This window comes from Dipodomys merriami, unplaced genomic scaffold (assembly GCF_024711535.1).
Source record: "Dipodomys merriami isolate MVZ:Mamm:240054 unplaced genomic scaffold, mDipMer1.0.p SCAF_133, whole genome shotgun sequence".
Classification (NCBI taxonomy): Eukaryota; Metazoa; Chordata; class Mammalia; order Rodentia; family Heteromyidae; genus Dipodomys; species Dipodomys merriami.
Window position 1 is genome coordinate 1,388,932 of NW_027202638.1, and position 26,303 is coordinate 1,415,234.

The 26,303-nt window shown below is 34.7% G+C and overlaps 1 protein-coding gene across 3 annotated transcripts in view; it reads left to right on the forward strand.

Annotated features, from left to right (window-relative positions):
- Far1 (fatty acyl-CoA reductase 1) overlaps positions 1-26,303 on the forward strand; it is a 53,244-nt gene that overhangs the window by 15,360 nt on the left and 11,581 nt on the right. For 2 of the 3 annotated variants that reach the window (XM_070019434.1, XM_070019435.1), the window contains exons 3-10: positions 8,001-8,195; positions 10,808-10,983; positions 17,739-17,918; positions 19,870-20,047; positions 20,931-20,975; positions 21,105-21,223; positions 22,106-22,173; positions 23,827-23,998. In XM_070019434.1, coding sequence (XP_069875535.1) covers positions 8,007-8,195; positions 10,808-10,983; positions 17,739-17,918; positions 19,870-20,047; positions 20,931-20,975; positions 21,105-21,223; positions 22,106-22,173; positions 23,827-23,998 — 1,127 coding nt within the window. In that variant the 5' untranslated portion in view covers positions 8,001-8,006. Of the gene's footprint in view, positions 1-8,000; positions 8,196-10,807; positions 10,984-17,738; positions 17,919-19,869; positions 20,048-20,930; positions 20,976-21,104; positions 21,224-22,105; positions 22,174-23,826; positions 23,999-24,316; positions 24,489-26,303 lie in introns of all 3 variants that reach the window. The other variant, XM_070019436.1, reaches the window with a different exon arrangement.

Consider the following 26,303-nt stretch of genomic DNA (forward strand, 5'->3'; position numbering starts at 1 on the left):
TTGTGCATACTGAGCAAGTTCTCTATCACTGAGCTAGCTACACCTCCCAGCCCTGAAGAAAAGGGCTGGTTTTCAAGGCTTCAAGGTAACTGTCAGCAGCTACAGTACTACAGGGGTATGAACTCTAGCTTTCAGAATTCAAAGGTATGAAGATCTGTCTTCATTTATTTTTCTTGTAAACTCTTATACAAAAAACCTATTAGTCCATTACTCAAGAGTAGTCAGCACCAAGAGATACAAATTAGAGGCACAGTTGTACTATTTAAAAGCCACCAGGCTACTCAACCATCCTGAGGTAAAGTTTATGGTCTCTTGAATTTGGCCTATCTTCAGATCACTTAGAGGCAATAGAACATGATAAAAGTTACACTGTGATGACTTTCAAGACCAGGTCAGAAAAGGTTAAAGAGCTTCTACTAGCTTATTGGAATTCTGATGTTTAAGCCATTAACGTTAGCTTGTAATTACTGTGTATAAGGAAGCTCAAAATACCTCATTGGGAGAGGCAAAAGACTTGAGCAATTTTGTTGTGATAGATAACCAGAATACTACTTTGCCTGTATCTGCTATTACATATTGAGATTTGTAAATATACAGATATGTAATCAGTACATGTTCATAAGCCATCCTGAGGTTCTTTTGATCTTTCATCTTTGGTATATAAAACTTTATGCTATTTCTTGTACCCATTGGAAAGTTCTTCCATTTAATAGTATATTTTTTGTAACTACAAATGTCTTTATGTATATTTATTATATATGTATATAATTTTAAAAAGTGTATGAATCATCTTTAGAAATCCTTTTTTTTGTTCTGGGCCATAATTGTAGTCCTTATGGTATTTGGCCTTCTGATAGTTTCCTAGAGAAGTTTTAACAAAGTTTCTACAAATTTGACTACTTAAGATTACAGAAGTTTGCCAGGCACTAATGACTCACACAACTCAGGAGGCTGAGATCAGAGTACTGAGGTTTGAAGCAAGCACACAGCCAGGAAAGTTCATGCGACTGTTATCACCAGTAAACTAAGAACAACAACAAAAGCCAAAAATGGAGCTCCTCCTCAAGTGGTAGAGCTCTAGCCTTGAGCAAAAGAAGCTCAAGACAGCACATAGGCTCTGAGTTCAAGCCCCAGGACCAGAATGAAAACAAGTTTACAGAAATATGTTGTCTCGAGACTGTAGAAGATAGAAATCAAGGTGTCAGTCCCTGAGCTTTTTATTTATTTTTTTGCTCAAGGCTAGCACTCTACCACTTAGAACCACAGAGCCTTTTGTAGTGGTTAATTTGAGATAAGAATCTCACATACTTTATTGCCCAGGCTGGCTTTGAACTTGGATCCTCAGATCTCAGCCTCCTGAGTTTCTAGGATTACAGGAATGAGCCACTGGTGCCAGGCCAGGTCAGTCTTTGTTTCTAGCATTGTAGCTGGGAACAATCATTGCTGTTATTGTCACATGGTCATCTTCCTGTATATTGTCTTGTAAGAATAGTAGTAGTGAAATCACAATGTGTTTTTAGACAGCACTGGTTTTCCATTGATGCTTTTTTCATCTATAGGTTATGTTTCTGAATGCAGAATATTGGAAATCATTATTGAGAATGGAATTGGCGAACTATGTCCTACAAACTGGCTTCCTGTATTTAAAGTTTTTTTTTTTTTTGGGGTCCGGTTGTGGGGCCTGAACTCTGGGCCTGGGTGCTGACCCTCAGCTCTCCAGCTCAAGGCTAGTGCTCTACCACTTGAGCCACAGCGCCACTCCCGGCTTTTTTCTTTTTGTTATGTGGTACTGAGGAATAAAACCCAGGGCCTCAGGCATGCAAGGCAAGCGCTCTACCACTGAGCCACCTTCCCAGCCCCTGTATTTAAAGTTTTATTGGAACATAGCCATGCCCATTTGTTGTCTGTGGTCCCTATGTTAGTCTGTTTGTGTTATTATAAATGAAATTATATTATAAATGAAATGTTATTGTAAATTCACACTGGGTGACTTCATAAAGGAACTATTTATCTCACAGTTGTAAGGCTCAAGGGACTGCATCTGGTGATGGTCTTCTGTAGGCAGAGTCTCAAGGTGATACAGTGCAAGCCATCACCTAACAAGAGACAGGAAGTGTATGTGAATTTCTTATCCTCCAATATCTTTCTGTCTTAATCAATCATGGGGTTTCTCCCTTGATGACTCTAATCCTCAGTTCCTGAAGTCCCCACCTCTAAGCATAGTAGATTACTTTCTACTCAGTAACTCACCATGGGGATTTAACTTTAGCAGGAATTTTGATAGGGCCAAACATTTTAGAACCACAGAAACTGCCTTTATGCTATAATAGTAGAGTTGAGAAGTTGGTACTGAGAAAAGCCCACAAAATTAAGAATGTTTACTATTCAGACATTTTCAGAAACCTTTGCCAACTTCTAGTTTAGAATATCATGGCCTTAATCTTCTCTTTAGAAAGGTATTTCAAGTTATTTTCTTTTATTTAAGTCATGCCTCTAAGGGGCAGTAAGAAATCATTTAGCTTAATTTTCTACTGTTTCAATTCTCTTCAGTGTTCCTGCCAAGTAGTTTTCCAGCTGAGGTATAGAATAAGATAAACAGAATTAGAGAATCAATGACAGCAGAATTGCATGTGGCTGTGTTAAATAAAAAGTTAAATAAAAGTTTACAAGATAGGCAAAATATTTTATTCTTTGATCATTTGTTGACCTTATAATGTCCATGAAATGGGCTTTGGCTATGAATTCGTTCACATGCTAAAGATGTAGAGGAGCTAGTATTAATAAAAAGAAAACAATAGAAGCTACTTTTAGGAATAGCTATAGGTAGTCAACATTTATAGAAAGCTAGATTGAATGACTAGATACCCAATTTGAGACTTTCATATTCAGTGCTTAGATTCTCTAAATAAATTTAAAGCAGCTAAAACGTGAAACTGAGTCTTTATAAAGATCCTTTGTTGACCTGTGATCATATTAAATAGTATGCATCGAAATAGAAAAAAATAAAGATCTTTCCTCAGTTATTGTGTGTAGTAAATCACAATATAAAAAGCTACATATAGATCACCAGTCTTCACTTGACTACAGTACTATATTGGGTAGTTCTGGGCACTTGACTGCTTTATGAACATGGAAAACATTGCTAAGGAAGCAGTCCCTCAGGACATAGAAGATAAGTACATCCCATGTCAATCTCAACATTATTCCAAGGAGGGAAACCTGTCAAACTTCACTAAGAAAACTCAAAGCTTATTCATTAATACTTTTATATATAAGTAACTATATGGCTTTTAATCTAAAATATTTGTAATCTAATAAGGAAATAGAATACATTTGCAAGATTAGCAGGAGTACACTTACTACAATTTTGTCTTATTTGTCAATTTTTTTTTCTAAGTAAGGCTGAAAGTGAGTTGTTAAGACAGGTAGTAAAGAATGGTTAATTGAGAGAAAAATTTGTACTTTCAAATATTTTTGGTTGTTCTTTGTTTTTGTCTTTTTAATCCCTCCTTTTACTTTAAAAGGGGGGGGAGATAGAATAAGAAAGTAATAATGGGAATCCATATCTACTTCACATGTTTTTCAAATAGATAACATGTACAATCATTAGTAAATCCAGTTTCTTCTATACATTGGGAATATTTTTATATACATTGAAATGAAAACATTTGAATAACCTACGTGAAATTATAAAATCATTCTCTACTGTGCACCTGAACAAATAGTCTTATATAAATATGCATTATTTTAGATCATTTTATGAAGTATAAAATGTTTACAATTTTATATATTTATTTGTTGGTGATAATTAGGTGTTTCTCACAATACTAATAAGTAAATTTGTAGTGAAAAAAGTATATTATGTGCATGTATGGAAATATCAGTGAAATCCTTTTGTTCAGTTAATAAACACTAATAAAAAAGGAGTAAAAATTGGATTGCTTCTTATAAGACTATAAATAATGGGTTCAGGAAAGGGCATTAAGATATAGCACTTTTTAATGTAGGAAATAACATCTTTAAAAAATAAACTTCTTGCCGGGTGCCGGTGGCTCATGCCTGTAATCCTAGCTACTCAGAAGGGTGAGTCTGAGGATCATGGTTCAAAGCCAGCCCAGGCAGGAAAGTCCGTGAAACTCTTTTCTCCAATAACCACTCAGAAAGTTAGAAGTGGCTCTGTGGCTCAAGTGGTAGAGTGCTATCCTTGAGCTGAAGAGCTGAGGGCCAGTGCCCAGGCCCAGAGTTCAAGCCCCATAACCAACTAACTAACTAACTAACTAACTAAATAAATAAACTTCTTGTTGGCTCACCCCTATAATCCTAGCTCTTCAGTAGGGTAAGGTGTGAGGTATAATATTAAATATTATAATAAAAATAAATATACCTTTATATCTGGGTTCTTTAGCTAATATTTGAGACCTCTTTTAAGTTCATTATTGTGTAGAATTTATATGTTATACAGCTGATGGGTTGTTGATACTTTTCCACTTTTAGAATGTTGCAAATAATACTTCCTTGAAATTTTGGTGCCAATATATTTGATATGGGGGAGATTTTATCATGACATTTCTACTTATGTCTATGTATGTTTGTATCTTGTATTCCCAAGCAGAAATAAATAGTTTTTGTAAATGATTACATACATTTCTATTGTGTTAGTAACATTATGATGTCTCTAGTTGCTCTGTATTATTGACTACAAGTTTAAGAACAACAGTGGTTACAGGGAATTCATGCATATGTTGTACCTCTAAAATTGCTCTGTGACGATAAAACCTGAGTTTCTAACTTAGGTAATGGTTAGGTATTTCTCATAATACTGATAAGTAAATTTGAAGACTTCCAGTCAGTAAGAGTATGTGTGTATGTCAATCCAGAGACAAAATAGCTTTTGATCCTACTTGGGTAATATTTTATTTTTTGAGCCTAAATAATTCTTGGCTAAGAAAGAAAACTTTTATCAGGAAAGTAGAGAGGGAAGGAGGGAGACATTTTTTTTTCAGACTATTTTGGAAATATTGCGGATTATACCATTTGCTGAGGATCACACTGTCACAGGTATAAAGTGAAAATGAGTATGGCATTGTAATCATGTTTCTAGTTTTGAGAGTTTTGTTTTTTGTTTTTTGTTAGTGTAGGGCTTCCCTGAGCTCTTTTGCTCAAGGCTAGTACTCAACCACTTAGAACCACAGTCCACTTCCAGTTTCTAAGTGGTTAAGAATCTCATGGGGATATTTCTGCCTGGCTGGTTTTGATCTGCAATTCTCAAATCTCAGCCTCCTGAGTTGCTAGGATTATAGGTGCTGAGCCACCAGCAACCAACTAATCTTGTTTTTGTTTTTAGCATATTTGTGACACTTAATTCTCACACAAATGCTCTGAGATAGAGGTGTATGGATCTATGTACTTTGGAGATGAAGGAATTATGGGTCCAACTCTGACCTAGGTTCAGCCCTAAGGTTTATCTTTTGCTATTAACTAAGTAAACTAGAAAGTTTGTTTCAACCAAGCATACCTTATTTATCAGGAAGCAGTTTATGTATTGGCAGAACCTGATCCAGTACTGAGATGAGATTTGTTTTCTGTGTAGAACAGTATCTTTCTAGCTGTTCTAATTCTGATGATAGTTTGAATGTTTGTTGTATATTGTACATGTTCTGTTAGCATGTTAATACATTCATGAATGAGATTATTGATGCACCTATAGAACTTCATCTCATTTACTGCTGGTATCATGAATGATGTTGTGTCAGCACCTGTCTGTCATATTGCTTGGTCTATGTCTGTTCAGCTGAACTTATCACTGATTACTATTATTATTTGGTTGTCCTGGGGCTTGAACTCAGGACCTAGGCATGGTCCTTGAGCTTTTTTTGCTTAAGGCTAGGGCTCTACCACTTTGAGCCACAGCTCTACTTTTGGTTTTCTGATGGTTACTGGAGATGAGAGTCTCATGGACTTTCCTGCCTGGGTTGGCCTTGTACTACAAATTTCAAGATCTCAGCATCCTGAGTAACTAGGATTATAGATGTGAGCCGCTACCCTGGCTTAGAGTCCCTTTTATAAGAACGCTATTTCCACTCATGAAGTATGGTAACTCATTTGTGCTTAATATATGTTGTAAAAAATTCATACCAGAAAATGTTCAGGAAGCTGGACACCGATGGCTTATGCCTGTAATCCTAGCTTTTCAGAAGATGGAGATCCTGAGGATCACTGTTCAAAGCCAGCCTGGGCATGAAAGTCCCTGTGAGACTCTTATCTCCAATTAGCCACTCAAAAACTAGAAGTGGCATTGTAGCTCAAAAGTGGTAGAGTACTAACATTGAGTGAAAAAGCTCAAGGACAGTGCCCAGGCTCTGAGTTCAAGTCCCATGACTGACAGCAACAACAACAAAGAAAATGCTCAGGAAGTTAGCTATAACAAACAAATCTAGTATGTAATTTTCATTAATAGCTATCAGATTTTACTTGTATTATAGAATTAGTTTTCATATCTTTCATATGAAGTTATTAGCATTTTAACTTTAATATTATGTAGCTCTAATTAGGCCTTCAGTTATTGAAGTCATGAAGTGTCCCAAACCTGAAGCAGTTTACAACTAGAGTACTCTTGTAATTGAGACATTTTTTTGTGAAAAGAGGACTCTATTAAAAATTAAGTTTGAAGGGCTGGGATGTAGCTCAGTGGCAAAGCACTTGCCTAGCAAGTGCAACGTCCTGGGTTCGATCCCCAGTACCAAAAAAGAAAAAAAAAATTAAGTTTGAGTGCTGGAAATATAAGCATTTACCATCATACTGGCCATAACTCAATCTAGTTCTAAGCAGAGCAGGACATATGGTCAACCTATTTGGTTTTTAATTTGTTTTGTTTTATTTTGTTTTTGACTTAACAGGAACAGGTTTATTACTACAGAACAAAGTGAAAGTACACACTTGAGAGGGGACCCTTGGCAGGCATCTCAAGAAAGAATGCTGCCCTGAGAGTTCCAAGCCCTCAGACTTTGATTGGAGTCTGCAAGGAAGGATTTCCCAAGAAACTGGAATAGTGTGTCATTAACCCCTAGAAACTGGGTTTTAAAAATATTTAGTGCCAGTAAAGTTTTTTGGTGGAAAAACAAGAGGATTATGGGTCTTCAACTCCTCCCAGAGGCTAGGTGGGAGAGATTTTTGCTTTGGATAGTCAGATGATGGTCCAGTCTTCTTTTTGTGAGATATGTTGTATGCAGCAATAGTTCCTTCATTTTCATTGTTTCCAGATATTCTGTTGTATAAGTATAGCAGCTTATACTGTTAACAAGCACTTAATTTTTGGCTAACTGCATGTATCCTGCCTCTCTCCCCCACCCCATTTGTCATGGCTGTTCATTTATTTTGTTAGTGGATCCTTTCTACTGTTTCAGTGGGATTTGGATTGGAAGGTTAAGTTAGCCTATGTATTATGCCTTTTTTTACAGAAGAGAAATAAAATACCATTTTGGATTTATTGTCACCAATAAACATATAGGAGAAAGGACTTGATGTTATCTCTTCTAGTGTCAACTGATAATCATAGGTATACATAACACCTCCAGGGTATACTAGCCAGACAATTGAGTCTTACTGCTGATTTCTATTCAGTGTTATTCTGTTCTAAATTCCTTAGGGAAGAGAAGAACACCATTCCATTGTTTTTAGGGCTTAACTGAGATTGAATAAAGATTTGGATTCTTATTGTTAGAAGGCATTTTTGACAACATTTAGTACATTAAAGAAACATTGGCCCAGAAAAGGTGACTTGTCCAAGGTAACCCATGAGATAAACAAGGTTAGAATAAGCTGCAGTTTCTTCTTTCTTAGCACTGTACTACAATGAATCAGAGGTCAGAGTCCTATCTTGCTAATAGTCAATCTTGACTTATGTCATTCTTTTAAAATATGTGACTAACGAGATTTTTTTCTTTTTGTGAGATTGAACATAAATCCTTTAACTAATGTGAAGTTGTCTTGTTTCTCTTAAGGTCAAAATGGTTTCAATTCCAGAATACTATGAAGGCAAGAATGTCCTCCTCACAGGAGCTACTGGTTTCCTAGGAAAGGTGCTTTTGGAAAAGTTACTGAGGTCTTGTCCTAAGGTGAATTCAGTATACGTTTTGGTGAGGCAGAAAGCTGGACAGACACCCCAGGAGCGGGTAGAAGAGATCCTTAGTAGCAAGGTAAGTGTGGAAAATGATCATTGGCAGGAGTAAAAAGCAGGTGCTTGTGCATGTGATTATGGTAAACATCACCAGCTTGGTTTTATTTCTCCAGTATCCTAAAATCATTATTGAAAAACATTGTAGCTAAATTGTTAAAAGATGGCAATAAATTGGATACAATTTACAAATCAGTAGGAAAAAAAGCTATAATGGGAAACATTTTCTAATAAGTTTTAATAACCTTTTGCTTAAAAACATTTAAAGTATGGTTTTAGAATATTTAAGTAGGTTATTTGTTATTACTGGATAGTCGTCTTCAGGTAATAATTAGGTAGTTTTGAACCACCTGTTGTATGTGAAATTATGTTTGATTTGTTTCAAAATTTCTAAGAACCAGAATTGCTCCTCATAACAGTATTGGGGGTAAAGAAGACATTACTCCCTTTTCACAGATGACAAAGAGGTTATATAAAATAGCACATTTCATACCTTTAGAAAAGCTGATAAGAAAAACAAAATAAGCTAGAATAAAATTATCTTAACATTAAAATATGCTTGCTTGTAAATTCTCTCAAAATGAGTGCATTCATCTGACATTCATTGACTGTAAGCTTGAATTAGAAAGCTCTAAGCTCAAGTAGTACTTACAAAAAACCCACTGTGTTTCTATCCTAGGCCTTGATCTCTTCTTACTAGGTCCAGTGAGGTGCTTACAAAACCTGCTTTGTTTTATGTGAGTTGAATGGTTGGCCTTTAAGTTAGATTTGAACTCATGAGGCAAGTACTTTGCCACTTGAACCATACCTTCAGCCCTTTTACTCAGTTTATTTTTCAGGGATAGTCTCTCCTGCTTTTTCTGGAAGCCATCTTTGAGCTAGGATTCTCCAACCTCTATCTTCTGACTAGTGGGATGTCAGACACAACACTATCATGCACTGCTTATTTGTTGAAATGGAGTCTTACATAACTTTTTTCCTGATCTAGTCTTGAACCTCCTGATTTGTCTCTAGCCTCTGGAATTATAAGCATATATTACCCCAGCCTGATCTTTTGAGATAAGGTCTTTCTAACCTTTTTACCCAGGCTATCCTTAAACCACTACATACATAGCTGGGATTAGAGGCTTGTGGCCCCATGCTAGAGTCCTTGAAAATAGCTAGTTTCAATCTTAGGTTTTCATTGCTGTTGCTATCTGGATGATCTCTTCTACTCTGTGATTGGTACCATCTATGTTGGTCTGTCTTTCTCTCTCCCCTCAGAATTCCAGACCTACAAAGTCAATCATTTCTTTCTTTTTTTTTTTTTTTAATTGCTCACACATCTTCATTTGTGGCCCAAGGACCAAGTGCAAGATATAGTTTCTCATGTCACTTCGCAGAGTGGCCAAACACCACCATCTTGTCACCATCGATATTAAGTATAGTATTTTCTCACATCCCACCAGGTGTTTGGTTTTTATCTTCAGCTAAGTCAAGGAGCTATGTGCTTTGCTTATTGCTTTTCTTTCCCCCCAAGTGGCTTTGATTTCACAACTAAAAGGGAATAAGGAAGTTAATTCTACTTTGGGAAGCCAATCATTTCTACTTAGTCCTTTTTTCTGAGGTTTCATATAGGTACTATATGAACCAACTCAACCATTTCTAAGACTGAACTTGTATCTTCAAAACTGTACTGACTTTTTTACAGTGTTTCCAATCTAGTGAATTTATTCACTTAACAAATATTTATAAAGACTGCCTTGCCAGGTTCTCTGATATATGATAATTTACTTAGCAAAATAGATGTACTTCCTGCGCTAACACAATTTTCTGCATTTCTTATCCTTCTAATCCAGTAATTGGTCAAGTCCAGGTGTTGTTGCCTCTTACTATATAATCTCAAGGCCCCTTTTCCCTCACCAGATCTCAGCTTGAATGTTTCTTCTGAGAACAGCCTATATGTAGTGTTCTTAAGCTGGATGACTAATTTTTCCTATTCCGTTTAATAAGTATTAAGTTAGTTAACTGCTATGTGTTAGTCCTCTTTTTATATCTTATAACACTGAATTGTCATTGTCCAGGCACTCATATACTTTTTACCACCAACATCTAAACTTGAGGGAAAGTTCATTTCCTTGTTTCCTTAAATATTTAGTTAAATCTTTTTCTATTTAAGAAGGACCCAGTGAAGAGTGAAATAGTGAGGAATGTTAGAGGGAAGATAGATACTAAAGATATGTATGTAGATGTACTTTGGAGAATAAAAGCAAAGTAAGTATTACATAAAGTGATAAATTAAGGTTTGGAATTTAGAAATCTGAGTGAACATTTTAAAAGTTTATCCTAATGTCTACATTGATGTCTGTTTTGAGGAATAATATAATTACTCAAGGCCCGTATAGTTCATATTGATTTGCAGTCAACTGGCTTGGTGGCACATTGCCTGAGATCCTTGAGTCTCAAAATTCCATATCTATAAAGTTTGGATAATGGGTGTTTTTTCTAAGAAAAGCACTTAGGAATTGTATTTTGGTAAGTTGTTTTTTTTTTTTTAAATAGTAGTTCTTGGTAGGTAAAAGAGGAGAGGATATGTAATGTATGTTAGAAAGTGGAAAAACAATATTCCAAAAATGTACTTTTCTTCTTTGAAAGCTCTTTGACAGATTGAGAGATGAAAATTCAGATTTTAGAGATAAAATTATAGCAATCAACAGTGAACTCACCCAACCTAAACTGGCTCTTAGTGAAGAAGATAAAGAGGCCATCATAGATTCTACCAATATTATATTCCACTGTGCAGCTACAGTAAGATTTAATGAAAATTTAAGGTAAGTACAGATATTTATGTAATATTTGAACTTCATACTAGAAAATTTAATTTTAATACTATATCTTAATGAAATAGGTATATTCTATATTTAATTTTATATTTTGGTGGAAGTGATTTAAAACTGTCCACCCAAGTCCTGAGATGATGGATGTAGACCACCACACATGGTAGTCTGCAATTTTAGTCAGTACATTATTTTTTCCTAAAATTAATTAATACTAAATGGTCACCGTAACAGATTTTCCTCCCCTATATCTATCTTTCATTATTTTTTCCATAATCAAAAGAAGAATTCACATGGCTATATGAAGCTTAGTGTGTTTTTGGGAAAAAAAAAAGATTTAATTGTGGTCTAGGCGTCATTGACTTAAAGGAGAAAATTAGATGCTCTTAAAGGGGAATTTGACTTGTTAATAGACAGAATTAATTAGAGTGAAACTCACCTAAGTAACCTTTACAAGAAGGACCATATTACAGTACTTGTAGGAATGTAGTGACTGGTCCCCTTAGGTAATGAGCAAAGCTGCAATTAAGTGGGCCTCTTTCATTATTTCTTGTTTTATTGAAAAGATCATAGGGAAAGGGATAGATATGAACTGTTTTTCTCTTCCTTGTGAAACATGCATATTCAGTGACCTACCTCTAGATAGTACATCAAAATTACTGTTTCTGTAAAGCAATTTTAATGAGTGTTGACATCTGAATGGTAATAGGACAACAATAGATTTGGGTTAGACATTCTAAAATACCGGAGGTAGGTCTATAATAGTTACTCTTAGAACAGTTACTCTTCATAACTATGTTCAGTTAACCCACAAGTATAAAATGGCACAAAACCACAAACTTTTACTGTTAGGTTGGGGGCACATCCAGATTTTACTACATCATGTACAATATCTTGGAAAGAAACCAAGAGAAGTTACACACATATTGAAACAGTAAAAAATTGGTAGCAAGAATGATAATCATACTATCAAAAAGTGAGGGTAATAGAGTTATTTAAGTAGTAATGAGGTCTTGTATTCCTAAGGTAGGGCAGGAGCAGTACCATTGAGAGTAGAGATGTAACAGGAAACTGAATACCATAATGAGGACAAAAAAAATAGTCTAAGGAAAGCTTGGATGGTTTAGGGAAAACTATATCTGAGGTTTTAGAAATGGAGTTAGTTGGGCTGAGAAGGTGGCTCAGTGGTAGAGTGCATGCCTCGCACACGAGGCCCTGGGTTTGATTCCTCAGCACCACGTAAACAGAAAAGGCCAGAAGTGGCACTGTGGCTCAAGTGGTAGAGTGCTAGCCTTGAGCTGAAGAGCTCAGGACAGTGCACAGGCCCAGAGTTCAAGCCCCATGACTGACCAAAAAGACCCCAAACAAACCAACAACCAAACTCCCCCCCCAAAACAAACAAACAAACAAAAGAAATGGGGTAAGTCTGGGTTATAAAGGCCCAGAACATGTATATGGTTGAAGGTTTCCAAAAGAAACAGAAGTAAATATTTATGATTAGAAAAGATTAAGGAAATGCTTTACAAACTTTAGAATGTGTTAAATCTTAAGATTTACTTGAAAATGCAAGGAAGGGCATGGACCCAATCCTAGTTTTTGGTGGTGATTTTGTGCTGACTGGTTGCTCTGGTTCTTTTTTGGCCTGCGAACTTGTCTTCAGTATTGGCATAGAAAATTCTAGCATAAAAACAAAAGTATTACAGCTATTACCTGTCCTTTTCTATCCTCAAAATAAAATTAAATAAATAACTGGAAAATGTTTTAAAATACAGATTCTTGGGCTGTACTTGCCAAATTCTGACCTTTTATATGTGGAAGAACACCCTGGAATCCTCATTTCTAACAAGAGCATTGGGTGTGTGTGATGAGTCGCTGTTGGACTTTATTTTGATTGTACTTTTAGAACAAGTACTCTGAGAATAGGCTTTAGAAACATCTTTAAAAGTACTGCTTGGGGCACTGGTGGCTCACACCTGCTACTCAGGAGGCTGAGATCATAGTTTGAGTCCAGCCCAGTCAGGAGAGTCCCTGATACTTATCTCCAATTAACCCCCAGGAAACCAGAAATGGTGCTGTGGCTCAAAGTTGGTAGAGTGCTAGCCTTGAGTGAAAAAGCACAGAGACAGCACTCAAGCCCTAAGTTCAAGCCCCACAACTATTTCCTCCCCTTCCCCCCAAAAGGTACTGTTCTTCCTTGAGATTGATTTCATAATCCATTACTGTTATGTTACTGTATTGAGGCTTGCTGTTGGTTTGTTTTAAGCAGGCTTTACAACAGTGATAGGATCTCATTCATTTTTCTCCGGGATGAGAAGAGTGGGAAAAAGACATCAAAATAGCTTGAGGGGGCTGGGAATGTAGCTTAGTGGTAGAGTGCTTGCCTAGCATGCATGAAGCCCTGGGTTCTATTCTCCAGTGCCACATAAACAGGAAAGGCCAGAAGTGACGCTGTGGTTCAAGTGGTAGAGTGCTGACCTTGAGCAAAAGAAGCTTGGGGACTGTGCCTAGGCCCTGAGTTCAAGCCCTAGTACTGGCAAACAAAACAAAACAAAACAAAAATCCCATAAAACAAATAGCTTAAGGAACTTAATTGAAATGTATTTTGCAATAAGTCATTTCAAATCTTGTTAAGTATCTGATGATATGACCCAGTAGTGGTTTTTGAAGAACTTGGGTTATCTGTAGAGGACAACAAAAAAATTGATTGGCAGTTCAAGTTGCTTATTTTTCTTTTTTTTGGGGGGGGGGGTTGGGAAGGGAGGAGTGGTTTCTTTCTACTTAGCATGGGACTATATTATAATTTGCTCAACCTGTCATTTACCAAAAGCCTGTCTTAAAATGCTTTCATGATTCATTATAGCCAAAATATAATGATAGTATTATTTTTGTTCAGTACTAAATACTTTCTGATCTAACACTTAAGAGCCTGAAAAAATTAACTTGCAAAATGGAGTAAGGTTAACTGAGTACAAAAGTGGCTTCAGATTTGGGCTGTTAGGTACAAATGAAGTAGAGAGAAGCAAGGCACAGGCGTGTATGTGTCTCAAGTGGTTCTTTTCTTTTCAAATGACCCAGAAACACTATCACCATCCTCAAGATAAGTAATAGAGTATCCCTTGTGAACTTGGACCAAAGCATTGCTCTATCCCCATTGTTTTGCAAATGCAAAAGAAAATAGCACATTCCCTAATCCTCCTATAGCTGGTTTTCTCTCTGAAATGTCTTTCTTACTGGCTGTCCATTTGAGCAGATCACCATCCTCCCACCCCCACCCCCAAACACACACATACTTACTAGGGAAAAGAAAGTACACACATGATTTTAAGTCCACCACTTCAATGTCAGTTAAATTTTTCTTCTAGAGATTTTTTTTTTAATAGTGCCTCAGATACTATTAAAAGGAAAAAAAAAAAGGTACAGGAGAACTCTGTGTGTGTGTGTGTTCTTTCATGAGTTACTCTTTGTTTCTGGTGACCCAGAACTCACTGTCCAGTTCTAGGGAACTTGTAACAAAATATTCACAGTATACCTCTTCCCAAACAGTATCCTCCCCATTCTAATTGTTTTGCAAACAAGATAGACATCAAAGTACTGCTATAAAATCAGATGGACTAGATTCTATCTGCCATATCCTGGCCTTTCAAAAGAATAGTTTTGGTGTGTTTTTTTTTCCTGTCTAACTATTGTTAATATAAGTATTTCAGAAAAGTACTCATAGCTTATTTTCAGTTTTTGTAAAAACTTCCTTTTGATTTCTGTGTTAATGTATATTGTTTTTACCTAACTGTGAACATAAACTTTCTAGTTTTTCTTTTTAAATTTAAAATAAAAAAACAACTTCCATATTTTCAATTTTTAATGTTGTATAATTTGAATATTTTAATGACATGATATTGTCATGTTGATATGTAACAGTCTGTAACTTTGACTTTGTATAATGAACTTACTGAATTTTAATTTCTTTTTTGAAAAATTTGAGTCAAAGTAAGTTATTTCTTTGAGAATTAGGCTAATTAGATATATAGCACTTCTGTAATTCAGATACTTTTTCACAGTTCCTTTTAGATGAGTAATATTAATTTGCAGTATTACCAGGAATGTAATAGTCTTCCTGTTTTATTATTTGTATTGTATACCCCTTTTTATTAATTTTTAATTAATCAAAATTTTATGTTTATTGTGTAGAACACATGGTGTCTTGAAATACATGGAATGACTAAATTGAGCTAATATATGCACGGCCTCACATTTTTGCTGTAAAACATTTAAAATCTGCTTTTAGTGATTTTCTATAATACAGCATTAACAACTATGGTTACCATGTGGTGCAAAAGATTTCTTAATCAACCATTACAAAATAAGAAACAAAACTACTCACTCATTCTTTATCTTAGTATTCATTGGCTGCTTCTTTGGAGATTGTTAGGAATAATACTAAGTACTTGCTTGCTATTTTATTTTTATTTTTCTCCAGTATTGCTGGACCTTGTACCAGAAACTTGCACTTACTAGTTAGATAAATGTTCTGCTACTTGGATTCTGCCTTCAGCCCTTTTGCTTTAGTTATTTTTCAGATAGTGTTTTGTACTTTTGCTTGAGAGCCAGCTTTGGACCTCCTCCTCAATCACTCTACCTATACCTTTCCTGTAGCTGAGATTGTAGACATGAACCACATACAATATGTGGCTTGATCTTTGGTGGTAAGGTCTTCCTGACTTTTGCCAGGGCTTGTCTCAAACTGCAGTCCTCTTAAATTTATTTTCTAAGAAGCTGAGATTACAAGCATCATGAGTACTGTTTCCATTTATAGGTGAGGAAACTGAGGCTCCAAGTGATTGAATAGCTTTATACCTTAGCTCTTAGGTAGACCACACCAACATTTAAACTCAGTCTGATTCTAGAGCTTTCTTCATAATTCTGCTTTATATCACAGTGTATACATTTTTGTATTATTCATAAAGATTTCTACCTTTTCATAGTTTTTATAGGATTATTTGAATGGCTGTATTCTTTATTTAACCAGTTCGTTCATGGTGAATATTTGGACTCTCTGTGCTTTTGTTATTAGTAGAATGCTTCATTGAATTCTTTCCTGAATATATGTTCCTGCTTTTGTAAAATTTACATGAATTCCAAGAAGGGAATGTGTAGATCATTTTGGATCTTACACATACTGTTTTAACAGATTTATTGTAGTAATCTCTGTAAATCTCTCACTTTTTTTTTTCTGTTGGTCCTGGGGCTTAAACTCTGGGCCTGGGTGCTGTCCCTCAGCTGTTCAGCTCAAGGCTAGTGCTCCAGTGCTTGAGCCACAGTGCCACTTCAGGTTTTCTGGTGGTTTATTGGAGATAAGAGTCTCATGGACTTTCCTGCCCAGGCTGTTTTTGAACCGTGATCCTCAGATCTCAGCCTCCTGAGTAGCCAGGATTACAGGCGTGAGCCATTGGTACCCGACATTTTCTCACTTTTACATCTTTTAAAAAGATGTAAAAGAAACCCAGTGTGATTTCTGGATACAAACATAAAAGCAAAAGACTGAAATTATCTAAGGGTATATATACCAGAAATAAAGCTATGGCTATATATCTAAATCTAGATCTAATTAGATATATATCTAGAGAGATGTAGATGTAGATCTATATATCTATTTTTATCTCTATGTAGATCTGTCTGTCTGTCTGTCTATCTGTCTGTCTGTCTATCTATCTATCTATCTATCTATTTATCTATCTATCTGTCGTTTGAGCTAGCACCAAGACTTGAACTCAAAGCCTTATGATTTCTCTCAACTGTCTTGTTCACGGCTGACTTGAGGCACATCTAGGCCACCATTTTTCTGATTAATTGGAGACAGAGTCTAACAAATTTTTCTGCCCAGGCTAGCTTTGAACTACCATGTGCCAGGTCTTTGCCTCCTAAGTAGGTAGTATTACAGATGTAAGCCACTAGCACACAGCTTGTACTTTTATTTTCTAATTCCTACAGTGCAGTTTTATTTTATAATAAAAAAATTTGTTTTTATACACAACTGGTAGAATAAATATACTTATTTTGAAATAAAATACACAAGTCAGAGCTAAAGGCTAAACTGTAAAGAATCAAAAACCTGCCAGCCTATGATCACAGCACTTGGGAGGAGGAAGCAGGAGGATCACAGTTTATGGCCAGCTTATGTAATAGAAAGATCATATCTCAATTAACTAGGAATGGTAGTGTACATCTAATACCAACTACTCAGAAGATGAAGGCAGGATGATTGCACTCTAGCACCAGCATCTTGCAAATGTGTGAGACCCTATTTGAAAAACAAGCTATAAAAACAGAAGAATAGGAGGTGTGGCTCCAGTGGTAGAGCACTTGCCTAGCAAACAAAGGCTCTGAGTTCAAAGCACAAACTGCTCCAAAAGTAACAGGTGGAGGTTACAAACATCCCTCTGTTTCTATCTCTTTTACTGAAAATAGATTTACTTATTTATTTAGTTAATTTATTTTTTGTCGGTTGTGAGACCTGAACTCTGGGCCTGGGCGCTGTCCCTAAGCTCTCAGCTCAAGGCTAGCCCTCCACCACTTGAATCACAGCACCACTTCTGGCTTTTTCTGCTTATGTGGTGCTGAGGAATCAAACCCAGGGCCTCATGCATGCAAGGCAAGCACTCTACCACTGAGCCACCTTCCCAGCCCTGGAAATAAGATTTTTAAACAAGTACTAAAATAGGTTGTCAATATTTCATTGTCATTTCCTTTTTTAGAGATGCTGTTCAGTTAAACGTGATTGCTACGCGACAGCTTATTCTCCTTGCACAACAAATGAAGAATCTGGAAGTATTCATGCATGTGTCAACAGCATATGCCTACTGCAATCGGAAGCATATTGATGAAGTAGTCTATCCACCCCCTGTAGATCCCAAGAAGCTGATTGATTCTTTAGAGTATGTTTGTTTTACAATTTTTTAAACATTGTTTTAAACTTTGGATCCAAGTCTGTTTTTCATTCTCTTCTTCAGCACACACAGATACTGACACATATGCACCCAGGACTTACAATTTATATCTTCCTTTATTCAATAAGTTATTGTTAACCTGTTTTCTTATTGTATAGATTTATATCTGTTTCCTGTTGAAGTCAGTGTAGGGCTTTTATTTTTTACAAGGAATCATTTTCATGATTTTAGGGGTTTTATTTTCCAGGTCAGCAAGTCATACTTTCTTATGGAGACAAGTATTTAATAGCAAGATTCTAATTTATTATAGTACCACTTCAGTATCTATAGAGAGCTTTTTAATTATTAGGGAAAAAGAGCTATAGTCCTTTCATTCATGTCCCTAGAGGTTAATTCATTGTCCCTACAGTATACTGTTAAGTACATTTTACTTTCAGTAATTACTATATAAATTGTTATTTGACAAATGGGGGTTAAATGAAGTATGCATACACCATGGTCCTAATTCTCATTTGCTCCAATCTATGCTTTTTTTTCATGTGAAACAAACAACATTAGAAGAGAAAAAAAAATGAAGAAAGAAAGAAAAAAAGAAAAAGAAGTTCTTTTGTATAGGCTACAATTATAAAAATATTTCCAGCATTCTTTATATCTTGACATATTTGTTAATCTTTATATCTCTGCATGGGATGTTTTTCCTCTTATTCTGTCTCTCCTTAGGTTCCTTTGTTCTCAGACATTCTATTCACTTTTGAACCTACCATCCTCTGCTTTCTCTGAAATAAGCACACAAGTCCTTTAAAAAAAATTAAAGAAGACTTTCCTGTTAATCATTATGAAGAGGCAGATTATAAAAACAATTGAGATTACTGAAAATTCTTTTAGCAATTCTCTGGCTTCTATTTTATGACTATTTCTCAGATGGTCCTAAATATATACTTCATTTTCCTCACAGGTTAGTAGACAGAGTGTTTACCATCTCTGGGAGAAAGTTAGTGTAGACATTAATGAATGCATATTGTTTTTCTTGGCATATGCAAGGAAATGAAAAAGAGCTTGTAAACAAAATCTCTCTTCCTTCATTCCTTACTTATAAGAATCTCTCTAACTAAAAGATAACCTTGGATAATTCATGGATTTGCTCTGTAATTCTAGTGATAATACTTACTGACCAAAATCTCCCACAAAGTTGTTTACCCACCTTTCAACTATCCATGTTTGTAAAACTTTTCTCTTCTGTAGAATTTTTCCTGAATTGAATAGCTTTCTCCCTTCAGTTTAATTAATATTCTTGTTCTTGTTTATGCTATTAGTTAGTCTCACTTGTGGGGATATACAATTTCAATGGTTTACTATGTAGATTATTAGGCCTTTTATATTAACTATAAATATTGATTGCAAATGTATATAATTATCATGTTACTTTGTGTTAAGTGGTTATCTATATATCTAAAATTCCTAATCTGAAACATTGTGACAAGATATATTTTGGGATTTATTTCAACTTTGTAAAGGAAATTTATGTACTCTGTAATATATGTAAGTTTGAAAGATACAATATGAAATAACTTCAGTTTAGCCTGGGGTGCCATTTCTGTTCAAACACATAAGAAGTTTATGATTATTTAAGCTCTAAATAGTATTTTTAATCTTCCCTAAATCGGTTGAGATAAGGTTTTGACATTATCATATGATTTATGAAAGAACAATTTTCAGATGTTTTTGGATATTGAACTTGCAGATAAGGATTTGTGGAAGAAATATCTGTAAATTGATGCTTAATGAAACTATCTTCTATTTTTAAAGATAGTGAAAGTTACTGTTAAATCATTGAGTCAGAGCAACGATGGGTTTGGAGGTGCAATGTTCAATGAAGTATTTTTTATTCTTTAATAAAACATCTGGAAATACTTTTATATACATTTTTTTTGTTCACCAGATGGATGGATGATGGCCTAGTAAATGATATCACACCAAAATTGATAGGAGATAGACCTAATACATATATATACACGAAAGCATTGGCAGAATATGTTGTACAACAAGAAGGAGCGAAGCTAAATGTGGCAATTGTAAGACCGTCGATTGTTGGTGCCAGTTGGAAAGAACCTTTTCCAGTAAGTTATTAGAAACCTTTAAATAATTGGAGTTGAAACTTTAAATCATAACTGAATAAAAACAGTTAGTGGTTTGATGTCAGAGAGGTACTGCTGAATGTGGCTTGCTGTGGAAAAACTGATCATAGGAAGACATAGTATTATTAATACTTTTATTTTTAATGCTATCTTGAGTTTATAGAAATATAGAGCAACATTTTAAAGATAAATTTAAAAAATTGGGATGTCTTAAGTAGCAGGGACCATGATTTCATGTTCTTTTTATTACCAAAAAGAGGTAGGCCCTCTAAGAGGTAGATCTCTCCCTGTTCTGCTCAAAAAGCCAAGAAAGGTATAAGAGATTGTTTTTGATAACTTGCTCTTAAGAAGAAACAAGATGTTACGGTATTTGAAAATTCCTACAATAAAAGAAAGCAGAAATATAAATGAATACATAAATAGATACAGGAAATACTTAGTCTATATAATGATAGTAAATGATAGCATCTCTTGTTGCTTTGATAATTATTCTGTTCCCTCTTTTCTTCAGCAAATTGGCAGAGGGCTTACTATCATATTTTCCTAGTCAGGGTACTGTATTAATAAATAGCATAAAACCAAATGTAAATAAGCTTCATTTAGCAAAGGTAATTGATGGTATACAGTCCTTTTGAAATTCCTTTTGTAGTTAGGAAAGAGTAGGTAATCCCTATTTAATCAATTATATTCACACAAGAAAACTACTTCTATTTGTTACTAGAAACAGTGTTATGGACTACATCTAGATTTTTCTGGTTTATGGAAGAAAACTAAGTGTATATTTGAGGTTTGGATTTCAAACAATAAATCTAGGTTTATATTAATTCTAAGTTCCCTCCCCTTTTTTTTCAATTTTTGGCATTAGGGATGGATTGATAACTTTAATGGACCAAGTGGTCTCTTTATTGCGGTAAGTAAACTTCATGATTTATTTGATATTTGTATAACTTTATATGTGTGTATATATATATGAATGTATATATACACACACGCACTTTGGCGTATATATCTTAAGGTGTTGTTTTTAATTTCAACAAAGGCAGGGAAAGGAATTCTTCGAACAATGCGTGCCTCCAACAATGCCCTTGCAGATCTTGTTCCTGTAGATGTAGTTGTCAACACGAGTCTTGCGGCAGCCTGGTATTCCGGAGTTAATAGGTATATAAAGTGACAATGTCGCTTATTAAATATATAGTAACTGAGAAGGGAAAAAGAAGCTACTAATGTTAATTAACCCATTAGTTCTGATAGTACCATACAGTTATATAATTCTAGGCTGTATGACTGCCACCTGTACAGGTTGGTATATCACAGGCAATAATAGCAAGTCAGCCTATCGATAGTAATGAATTAATCTTAATTTTCATGAACTATCGGAAAGAATACACAAGTTAATTAGAATTAAAAATGAAAAATAAGTTCTCACCAAGGGTGAAATAAACTTGTTATAAATTTGACATTTATAAAGAATTGAAATTCATAGACAATGGTTACACGTGTTAGCTAGTTAGAGAAGCTTTAATCATCATTTAATTATAATCTTTTGTTATCCCCTAAAAATCGTTCTAAGAGGTAGTAGTAGCATTTGCAAGTAATAACTAAACTTTGTTTTCCATTAACTTACTAAACTTATTTTTGAAGTCACTAAATAATAAAAAAGGAGGAAAATGAACCTACGAATATTTATTTTTGGTAAAAGGGGACTTAGTCTCCAAGGAAAATTAAACAGGAAAAGCTGATTTATTTTTATAAATTTCTGATTTATTATTTTTATAAATGAAACACACTACTAATAATAATGCAAGGAAGAAAACTGTGGGAAGAAAAAATCTGCATTTATTATTTTTTAGGGCAAAAGAGGGATAAAGGGCAGTTATAGTCATCAAATAAAAACTAATCCTTAAAGGATAGTTTTTTTTATGTAATAGTGAAACGGTACCCATCATCCTTGTGTCTTCCTACTTTAATATTATGTAAGATTTAGATTGGACAAGTTTGTCTGCTTCCTATGTTTCATTACTTTCATCTTTGTTTTTGCAGACCAAGAAACATCATGGTGTATAATTGTACAACAGGCAGCACCAATCCTTTCCACTGGGGTGAAGTTGGTATGATTTTATCTGTTTTTGAATGTTAGAATGTATTTTAAACAATTTAAAATGGTCATTGAGTTTTTAGTACTAGAATACCCTTGAGGCATTTAGGCCACTAAATTACCCTTTTGTTTTAATTGTAATAGTCATTTTAGAAGTAATAAGCTACACTGCAGCACTGCTTTGTGGTACATTTTTCATAATATTTCATGAAAATATCCTGTATATTCCTATCCATTATACCCTTTTGCCATCTGCAGCAACCTCATAGATTGTCTATGGCATGGGAACAGTGCTTTATTCTCCCTTGTGAGCAGCCTGAAACTTGATTGTGCCAATATTACTTCCATCTACAGGAGTTTGTATATCAAGTGGTCAATAAAGTTACAAATAGAGGAGTTAGAAGTGGAATACATTTTTCCAGAATATATTCTGGTGACATCTATTAATCTGTTTATATTCACAGATCTGCAGCAGTAGTGTGTATATGTTAACTAGTTCTTAAATAAAGATAAAATAATTTAAGAGTGTTCAGTAGAATCGCTTTTAATTGTTGGATGGTGACTCAAATTTAAAGTGAAATCTATAATATTTAGTAATCATTGTCAGTTGCTAAATCAATTATTTAGTAATTTATTTAGCTCTCATTTTACTTCTAATTGAATAATTTTTGTTATCCCTGCAGAACAATTTCAATTTCAAGCTAAAACCTGGGACTTGAACCCAAGGCTTACAGATAGCAGGCAAGCCACACTGAGCTACATCCCTAGCCTATGTGTTTTTTTGAGACAGGGTCAAACTGTAGCTCAGGCTGGTCTGGAATTCGACATGTAACCCAGACTGGCCTCAAATTTGTAATCTTCTCACCTGTGCCTCCCAAGTGTTGGGATTACTTGCGTGGGCCACCATGCACAGCTCTCTTAAAAGTAAATATTTAAAAACATTTTTTCCTAGGGTTTTTCCATGGCATTTTTGACCATTAGAGAATGTAAGAAAAAAGTGTACTTTTATACTATTTTTAAGTAATATTATTTCAAGAATATTGAAATACTTTGATTTTAATATGTTGTAAAGTCTTGTGAAAAATCAAATTTACCATTATTTTTTAGAGAATATCTCGATATATGTGTCCATTAAAGTACTACCATAGAAGATACCAAGTTTGATTGTGTTGGCATTAAATAACCTGAATAAATTACAGTAGTTTAGTTTTGGGTTGTTTTAAGCTTGTTTGATGTATGCAAAATTAAGCAAATTAATCATTCATAAGCAAAGGATGGTAATTTCCTTTTCTTTTTAAGTGAGTACAGTAATAAGAATCTGGAAAGAGGAACAGAAAGAAAGAAGCTCCCGTGAAAAGTGAAATATAGAGAGTGACATTGTAAACTGACATAGGTAAAACATTAAAAAGATTTTTTAAGAGTGAATTTTAGAAAAAATTCATTCAACAAATTAAAATAGTGGTAGTTCAAAGACTTCTTGAGTCAGTATCATATACCCATATTCTCTTAGCTACAACAGAGAGTAGAAAAGTTTATTTTTTTTAATGATTGCCTTCTGGCATCTTTGGTGAAAATATTTTGCAGTGTAAAAACATGACTTTTTTTTTTTTTCAAAACTTGATTACATGGTTATTATCAAAGCTGTTACACAACTTTTCTTCCCCAGAATACCATGTAATTTCCACTTTCAAGAGGAATCCTCTCGAACAGGCCTTCAGACGGCCCAATGTAAATCTAACCTCCAATCACCTTTTATATCATTACTGGATTGCTGTAAGCCATAAGGCCCCAGCATTCCTGTATGATATCTACCTCAGGATGACTGGAAGAAGCCCAAGGTAATGGTGACTAGCTCTGTCTTATCTGTTCCTCTGACTGTTAAAACAACTGTTAAAAAACAACCATGCTTACACTAAGATGCACATTAACTCTATATCTGTTTATGCTTATGATAAGGCTTAATGGCCTTTCGTGAATGAGAAGACTTGAATTTAAGGCTTTGTCATAAAAACAAAGGTAGTGTTGTAAGTCACTAATTTATTCTAAAGTTTGGATGATAAACTATTGTCATGTGTTTGAATTCTAGGTTTAACTTTAGGTGCTTTTCCCAATAATGAATAATATTCAAAGTGCTTTGACGCTTATTTTTCCCACAGGCTATTATCTAAACCATTCCTTCAAGATGAATCCTTTAAACCAAGTGGTCAGGCACCCCAATATTAAATTCTATACCAACAACCTATTGCTTCATTATTGGAAGGGTGTCAGACATACAGTACCTGCATTATTGCTCGATCTTGCACTCAGGTTGACAGGTCAGAAACCGTGGTAAGAAGAATAGCAGTAAATGCCCTATGTATTGGTAAGGTGGTAGAAGCTTGCTGGAGAGACAAAATGTCGCTAGCATGAGCTTTACCTGTAGCATTACTAACCTGATTAATCACAATTACAATCAGGATGTTAGGACATTTCTTAGAAATTGGAGATATTTGGGGAGACTAATTATGGATGTGAATTTATTGAGTCATTAATTTCTCCAAAATCCCATAAAAATAAGAAATATCCTACATCAGGGTTGTCATTGTTATTATAAGCTGAAATTGAGTCCTTTTCCTATCATGCTTAAAAATCTAGGGATGAGTTTTTACAGGGGATTAAGGGTAAACTGTTACACTTTAAGTGGATGGCATAGTTTTATATGAAAAAAAAGGATGGTTCTAGATTAATATCTTGAAATATCTTAGCTGCCTATTCAGCTTATAATATGGTAATTACAGTTTTTGACTAATTTTCCAAATTGGGAATGGCATAGTTAGAAAAAAAAGCTAAACAGAAAACTTGTTATTTTCTTATCATTATTTCTTTTTTCTTTTTTACTTTTTTCCATTGAAACCTCATATAAAAAGTTCTGCTGTTTTAATCACACAATTATAGGAAAAACCTGCTACAAAAACATTTATTTTTATAACTACATTGGCATTACAGTGTTGCTGTTAGTTCGAGAGTTCAGGATTTGAATATGTATAAAGATGCTGATTATAAAACTTTTATCAACAGCTCACAAAATAGAAGTGAGTTATCTGCCACTTAAAATATATTAGGATTTGCGTTAATTGTAGGGATTTTAGTGGATTCACTTGTTTATGATGTCCCTAACCCTATTTGTTACTGATTGAAATATTTGATTGTTAGAGTAAATTAAACTTTACTAGAAAAACCACTCACACATCCAGGTATAAAGCACAAAGAAAAGGTTTATTGCTAGTAAAGAGGCAGGCGAGACCCCTTCTCACAAGAGAGAAGTGCCAGCTATTGTCTCAGGTGACCTTTTATAATCTACAAGGTTTTGGGAATCTTGCTGCCTTATATGGTTATAGCTGCCCCAAAAGAGTGCCCTTACTGGTGACCTGTACAACTTGTGAGATTGAGGGGATCTTACTGCCTTATATTGTTATATATATCCCAAAGGAGAGCCTTCTCAGGTTAGTGGGTAGAGGCTAATCATTTACTGCCTTTACTAAATGGACCTAGTGTTGCCTAGGGAAAGAGCATGCTAAGCTATGAGAGAGGAGCCTATTGGGCTAACATTCCTCACTGTTTACTGTAATAATTGGATGAGAGCATCAGGTCAGGAGCATGGGCAAAGATTGTTTCTTCTGGAGCTGATGGCTAACATTGACAAATATTGAATCAAATAGCTTTAAAGAAAGCATTTTCAAACTTTTCTACAATGCTCTGAAAAAACAACATTTTTCATCAGTAGCATTGTTTCGTAGCTAAGGATCAGATGAAGATTAGTGAATAATAGCAGTGTTTAGTCTTTGTGTTAATAGTTACAGTGTAAAACAGAAAAGTCAAACAAGTAAGATAGATTAGCATAGCACAATGCTTTGCAGAGAAAGCTTATCAGTAAATAAAAAAAAATAGCCAGAGTCCACTAAATGAGTTGGAGTCTATTCCTGCATAACAAATTATCTTAACCTTAGTGCTTAAAATCACAATGGTCATTTTATTATCACTTTAAATTTATTTCTCAGGAATTTGGAAAGGAATCAGCTGTACTTATTTCCTTATGTTGCGTCAAGATTACCCCATGTAGGCTCTTTACAAAGCCTAGTGATAGCTTTAAAGGGAATAAATATC